The sequence below is a fragment of the Ictalurus punctatus genome, chromosome 16, assembly GCF_001660625.3.
Source record: "Ictalurus punctatus breed USDA103 chromosome 16, Coco_2.0, whole genome shotgun sequence".
NCBI classification, from domain to species: Eukaryota; Metazoa; Chordata; class Actinopteri; order Siluriformes; family Ictaluridae; genus Ictalurus; species Ictalurus punctatus.
Window position 1 is genome coordinate 26,508,083 of NC_030431.2, and position 7,500 is coordinate 26,515,582.

General features: G+C 48.3%; 1 protein-coding gene across 3 annotated transcripts in view; it reads right to left on the minus strand.

The window, feature by feature from the left end:
* Window positions 1-7,500, minus strand: part of ptbp3 (polypyrimidine tract binding protein 3) — a 57,712-nt gene that overhangs the window by 24,786 nt on the left and 25,426 nt on the right. For 2 of the 3 annotated variants that reach the window (XM_017489281.3, XM_017489282.3), the window contains exon 2: window positions 7,079-7,154. The exons of the other annotated variant lie outside the window; for it this stretch is intronic. In XM_017489281.3, the coding sequence (XP_017344770.1) occupies window positions 7,079-7,103 (25 nt within the window). In that variant the 5' untranslated portion in view covers window positions 7,104-7,154. The remainder of the gene's footprint in view (window positions 1-7,078; window positions 7,155-7,500) is intronic. 3 annotated transcript variants of the gene reach the window in all.

Sequence of the window (7,500 nt, forward strand, 5' to 3'; positions counted from 1 at the left end):
GAGAAATGACATTTTTGTTTCTGCTGCAATTTAAAAAATTAAAAAATAAATAAATCTTTTCCACTGCTAAAGTGTGAGTCGGTGAGTGGACCTGATCCAGATTTATATCCAGAATGTTTATATTTCTGTAAAGCTGCTTTGTGACCACGCCCACTGTTCACACAATTTTAAATAAAGTTTTATGCCAAATAATTCCTCATTTAAGCAAAATCAGGTGTGAACTTCAGGAGGACGAAGTTCGAGGGTTAGGGTTATCTGCTCACGGGTTTAGTGTTTGACAAAAAAATAAATAAATAAAAATAAAAAAATCAGTAATGCACATTCAGAGGCGTGGGACAACAACCTGCTCACATCACCTCGCCTCAGATCACATCACCTCTGATCACCTAACCTCGCCTCAGATCACCTCACATCACCTCAGATCACCTCACCCCGCCTCAGATCACCTCACCCCGCCTCAGATCACCTCACATCACCTAACCTCGCCTCAGATCACCTAACCCCACCTCACATCACCTAACCCCACCTCACATCACCTAACCCCACATCACCCCACCCCACAAAACCCCACATCACATCACCCCATCTCACATCACATCACCTCACCTCAGATCAGATCACCTCACCTCAGATCAGATCACCCCACCTCAGATCAGATCACCCCACCTCAGATCACCCCACCTCTGATCACCTCTGATCACCTAACCTCGCCTCAGATCACCTCACCCCACCTCAGATCACCTCAGATCACCTCACATCACCTAACCTCGCCTCAGATCACCTCACCCCACCTCTGATCACCTCACATCACATCAGATCACCCCACCTCAGATCACCTAACCTCGCTTCAGATCACCTCACCCGACCTCACATCACCTCACCTCAGATCAGGAGAAACACCAACACACAAAAGCAGGTGTGTTTCACATGGGGGAGAAACCCCCTCAGGCTTCCTCAGGCTCGGCTGCAGGTCGGCCTTCACTGATCAACTGCTTCCTCATTTCCTCTTTAAACATCAGTGACGATAAAGCGTCGTGTTTGTACAGTACACATTTACATTCCTGGTATTTCAACAACAAACAGGACAAGCTCACGCCCATAAACCGCCTCGCTAACAGTCTGGGAGACGCTCGCTAACACGACGAACACAAACAGGGACGCTCAGGAAGAACGAGAGAACCTGGAGAGAGACAGAACATGCAGAGGGAGAGCAGACCGAGGAAGAACGAGCAGACTGCTGCCAAAAGAGCACAAGCTGTTATCATATTCACCGAGAGAGAGAGAGAGAGAGAGAGAGAGAGAGAGAGAGAGAGAGACAGAGAGAGAGACAGAGAGAGAGAGACAGAGAGAGAGACAGAGAGAGAGAGACAGAGAGAGACAGAGAGAGACAGAGAGAGAGACAGAGACAGAAGCAAAACAAGAGACAAAGAACAAGAGACAGAGAACGAGAAAGGCAATGACAGAGAGAGAAAGAAAAAGAGACAGAACATAAGACAGAAGATAAAGAAGGTAAGGCAGAATTAGAGATCGAGAACAAGAGGCAAAATGAGACAATATGAAAGAGATTAAGAGAGAAGCAAAGAAGGAGCGAGAGAGAGAGAGAGAGAAAGAGAGAGAGAAAACAGAAAGAGGAGAGAGAAACAGAAAGAGAGAAAGAAAAGAGAAAGAGGAGAGAGAGAAAGAGAGGATGTTATCAGTTAAATCTGGATTGTACACACAGTGTACAGCTTTAGTCAGATGTTAGTAATGATTATTCTACAGTGGATGTCATTCAGAGGTGAAAAAGAAGTGAAATATCGGAATGACAGTCAGAAGAGTTTAACAACGCGCTCGGAAGGTCTTTCTCCACCCGGATCTCTCTCAAACACGCTCCGGACTCGTTTCGTTTCGCTTTTACACCGACCGAATCACTTTTTTCCACCAGAGTCAGGAACCCTCGCTGTTCTTGGAGACGGCCGTGCTGGTGAGCGGCCGACAATCCACCCACCCATCCCTCTCCCCATCCCCCAATCCACCCACCCATCCCTCTCCCCATCCCCCAATCCACCCACCCCTCCATCCCTCTCCCCATCCCCCAATCCACCCACCCCTCCATCCCTCTCCCCATCCCCCAATCCACCCACCCCTCCATCCCTCTCCCCATCCCCCAATCCACCCACCCAATCCACCCCCCCATCCCCCAATCCACCCATCCATCCATCCCTCAATCCACCCATCCATCAATCCACCCACCCATCCCTCTCTCCATCCCCCAATCCACCCATCCATCAATCCACCCACCCATCCCTCTCCCCATCCCCCAATCCACCCACCCCTCCATCCCTCTCCCCATCCCCCAATCCACCCACCCCTCCATCCCTCTCCCCATCCCCCAATCCACCCACCCCTCCATCCCTCTCCCCATCCCCCAATCCACCCACCCAATCCACCCCCCCATCCCCCAATCCACCCACCCATCCCTCTCCCCATCCCCCAATCCACCCCTCCATCCCTCTCCCCATCCCCCAATCCACCCCTCCATCCCTCTCCCCATCCCCCAATCCACCCACCCATCCCTCTCCCCATCCCCCAATCCACCCACCCATCCCTCTCTCCATCCCCCAATCCACCCATCCATCAATCCACCCATCCATCCCTCTCCCCATCCATCAATCCACCCACCCATCCCTCTCTCCATCCCCCAATCCACCCACCCATCCCTCTCTCCATCCCCCAATCCACCCATCCATCAATCCACCCATCCATCCCTCTCCCCATCCCCCAATCCACCCATCCATCCCTCTCCCCATCCCCCAATCCACCCATCCATCCATCCCTCAATCCACCCATCCCTCTCTCCATCCCCCAATCCACCCATCCATCAATCCACCCATCCATCCCTCTCCCCATCCCCCAATCCACCCATCCATCCCTCTCCCCATCCCCCAATCCACCCATCCATCCCCCAATCCACCCATCCATCCCTCTCCCCATCCCCCAATCCACCCATCCATCAATCCACCCATCCATCCCTCTCCCCATCCCCCAATCCACCCATCCATCCCTCTCTCCATCCCCCAATCCACCCATCCATCCATCCCTCAATCCACCCATCCCTCTCTCCATCCCCCAATCCACCCATCCATCCATCCCTCAATCCACCCATCCCTCTCTCCATCCCCCAATCCACCCATCCATCCCTCTCCCCATCCCCCAATCCACCCATCCATCCCCCAATCCACCCATCCATCCCTCTCCCCATCCCCCAATCCACCCATCCATCAATCCACCCATCCATCCCTCTCCCCATCCCCCAATCCACCCATCCATCCCTCTCCCATCCCCCAATCCACCCATCCATCCCCCAATCCACCCATCCCCCAATCCACCCATCCATCCCTCTCCCCATCCCCCAATCCACCCACCCATCCCCCAATCCACCCATCCATCCCTCTCCCCATCCCCCAATCCACCCATCCATCCCCCAATCCACCCATCCATCCCTCTCCCCATCCCCCAATCCACCCATCCATCCCTCTCCCCATCCCCCAATCCACCCATCCATCAATCCACCCACCCATCCCCCAATCCACCCATCCATCCCTCTCCCCATCCCCCAATCCACCCATCCATCCCCCAATCCACCCATCCATCCCTCTCTCCATCCCCAATCCACCCATCCATCCCTCTCTCCATCCCCAATCCACCCATCCATCCCTCTCTCCATCGTTAATCCACCAATCCAACACCCAATGTGCCCCCCTCTCACTCCGCTTCTCTCTCCATCTTCCTCTCCATCACCCAATCTGCCCCCCCTCACTCCACCTCTCTCCATCTTCCTCTCCATCCCCGAATCCACCCCCCCACTCCACCTCTCTCCATCTCCCAATCCACCCCCTCTCTTCCTTTCCATCACCCAATCGGCCCCCTGTCTCTCTCGCCCTCGCTCACTCCACCTCTCATCCCCAATCCACCCCAATCTCTCCCCCTTTCACTCCATCCCTCTCTCCATCTTCCTCTCCATCACCCAATCTGCCCCCGCCTCTCGCTCAATCTTCCTCTCCACCCCCCCTTTCTCTCACTCTCACTCCACCTCTCTCTCCATCCCCCAATCCACCCCCCTCTCTCTCACTCCACCCCCCCCCCCCCCCCCCCCCCTCCAGATCAGTAACAATGACCTGGCGTTACCATGACAACTGTACACATGACCTATCGAGGCATCTGGCTCCGGCACGGCAATTCGTCTCGTTTGTGCCGTTAACAAATCTTATTGTGAGGCTTTAATGCGATTAGAGGATCCATCGCTCTGAATCAGATATACCACGGACTCCTCAAGAGGAAACGGCTTTAAAAAGATGGATATGAACTTGATGACCGCGTTTCAAACATGACGGTGTTTCTCAACCAAAGCAATGTGCAAATGTATAAAAACCTCTTAAAAAAAACAAACAAAAACAAAAAAAAAAAACATGTGGCGGGTTCGGAGGAGTGGATTCGAAGGCACTGAAAGATTTATCACATTAATACGGCGTAACAAATTCAGATCTTCAGCTGGAACAAACGCAGGAACAAACACAGGTAAACTGAGGTTTACCTTCAGTAACAATCTCCATCTGCACTGGAAACCTCCAGAGAAACCAAAACCCCAAACCATCTCCGTAATCTCAATAACTTCAATCAGAACACTAACGCTCATCACTAGATCACAGGCTCACCCGAACTGAGATTCCCGACTAGAGAACACCACAATGCTGCGGAGTTCTGCACTGTGATTGGTCAGAATGTGGTGATTAATCTTCTAGAACAGCAGTTCTGACTGTAGCGCAGGTTTATACTAACACTCTCGTTCTGATACGTTATCAACTTGTACAGGAAGGCGGAGCTAATAATGAACAAATCAAAAAATGGTTGATGTGGTGACGTTTTCTGTAAGGAAAGTTATGTTTATGTAACATGTATGGAAGGAGTCTCCAGTGTCAGTCTTATCGTGTTTACGGAAAACGTCAGTGGAGCGTCTGCTGTACAAATCCCTGTGAATGAGCTGTTACTATAGCAACCATAACGTATCTGACTGAGCATATTAATATCGACCCGTCAGAGCTGCTGTTACAGTACAATGAATCAACCAATCAGAACCGTAAACATGGTCACATGGTATGATCCATATCTTCATATCAGATACATGCTAAGCACGTTCAGGGCGTCTAGACGGGCTGTTCTGCTAAAACCAGGGTCGTCTGCTATGAAAACACAGCCAATGAATCACCCTGGACGACAGAGCCCTCTCCGTGTTTTGGAAAACCGTGTGCTCGTGGTGTATTTGGGTGAGAGCAGAACAGTTTGTCTGCTCCGTGTCTCAAGGTCTCGTCTGACTTTGTAAACATTTGTTAAATTATTTCACTGTGCAGAGACGAAGGTCGTTCCTCCTCCTAACACAATAAAATACAGCAGAGAAGGGTAAAGAAGTTATCACAGATAAACACAGCACGCAAATCGCTTCCCTGATTCGCCAAGAGGAGAACCTCAGAGCTTCTAATCTACCGACTGATTCACCTGAAACCTCAACCAGCTTTCATCAAATCATCAATGTAACGTCTAGAACGGCTTTTAAAATGACAAACTGCACAAAACTAATGCCACTAGTATGGTCTGATTATACGTACACTGCCCTCCAATAATATTGGCACCCTCAGTAAATATGGGCAAAGAAGGATGTGAAAAATTGTCTTTGTTTAACCTTTTGTCTTTTGTTCAAAAAAAATTCACAAAGATATTCTGCTCTCATGGATATTAAACAATTACAAACAACACAGGTTTATCAAAATATATTTAAAAAAACAAAAAGAAACACATTATTGGCACTCTTTTAGTCAGTACTTTGTGCTATCTCCCTCTACCGAGATAACAGCTCTGAGTCTTCTCCTATAACACTGATGAGGTTGGAGAATACATGGCGAGGGATCTGAGAGCGTTCCTCCAGACAGAACCTCTCCAGATCCTTCACATGTCAGGTCCACGCTGGTGGACTCTCCTCTTCAGTTCACCACACAGGTCCTCTATGGGGTTCGGGTCAGGGGACTGGGATGGTCAGGGCAGGACCTTGATTTTGTGCTCAGTAAAACATTTCTGTGTTGATTTTGATGCATGTTTTGTGGTGATGTCGGTGACTTCAGATTGTAGTTTTGGAGACTTTCTGACCCCAAGACACAACTAACATCTGCAGTTCTCCAGCTGTGATCCTTGGAGATGTTTTATCCACTCGAACCGTCCTCTTCACAGTGCGTTGAGACGATACAGACACACGTCCAATTCCAGGTCCATTCATAACATTTCCAGTGGACTGGAACTTCTTAATTATTGCCCTGATGGTGAAACGGGCGTTTTCAATGCTTGTGCTATTTTCTTATAGCCACGCCCCATTGTGTGAAGCTCAACAACCTTTTGCCGCACATCACAGCTACATTCCTCGCTCTTATCCATTGTTATGAATGACTAAGGGAGTTTGGCCTGTGTGTTACCTCATATTTATACCCCTGTGAAACAGGAAGTCATGGTCGAACAACGTCCTGTTCTGAGTCACCCAGGTGTACTAAAAACATGTAAAATATTACAGGGAATACACTTCAAACATATTTCTCATATATGAATTCATAGGGGTGCCAATAATTGTTAAGATATTTTTGGATAAACCCGTGTTGTGTTTCTAAGTGTTTGATATCCATGAGAGCAGAGGATTTTTGTGATTTATTTTTAAACAAAGGATCAAAACAATAGACAATTTTTCACAGCCTTCTTTACTCATATTTACCAAGGGTGCCAATATTAATGGAAAGAACCGTGTACATTTTATTGCACTGTAGTTGAGTTAGGCGGGAGCACTTACATGAGCGGCGGCGGGGTGACGCACAAAGTGACGCATTTCCGAGTGAAATTATTTATTTATTTATTTGTTTGTTTGTTTGAGTGGGCGGGATTCTGGTTTTATCCATCGCGATTTGATTTGCTTGTGAAAAGTGGGCGTTTACACTATACAAAACAAACCCTCAGAGTGAAGGACAGATAGATAGAGAGAAAGAAAGACAGGATGGGACCATCGTACCTGTGGATGGAGTGGAATTGCTCATGGTAATACGACCAGACAGGAATGCAGAAGCGGCAGGCTCTTCAGATTATCACTACAACACAAATACAATTATTATTATTATTATTATTATTATTATTATTATTACAGCGAGCAGTCAGATCTCTCGGATGTGTGCGCTTTTAAAGCTTAGTGATAATGACATGTTAATGATTTCCACCCAATATCTCCACACCACTCATATTTTGAACCTAGCTAACCGTAGTTAGCTATTAGTCAGTGGTCCAATGTTTTGGTATATAATAATTCAGAATTAATAAGCCACAAATAAACAATATAAACTACTTTTGAGACCATATCTGCAGATACATACAGTAAGAGATGGAACAGTACGTTTTAATTCCTCAACATTTTCCCATCTTCGCTTAGAAGCGTACATT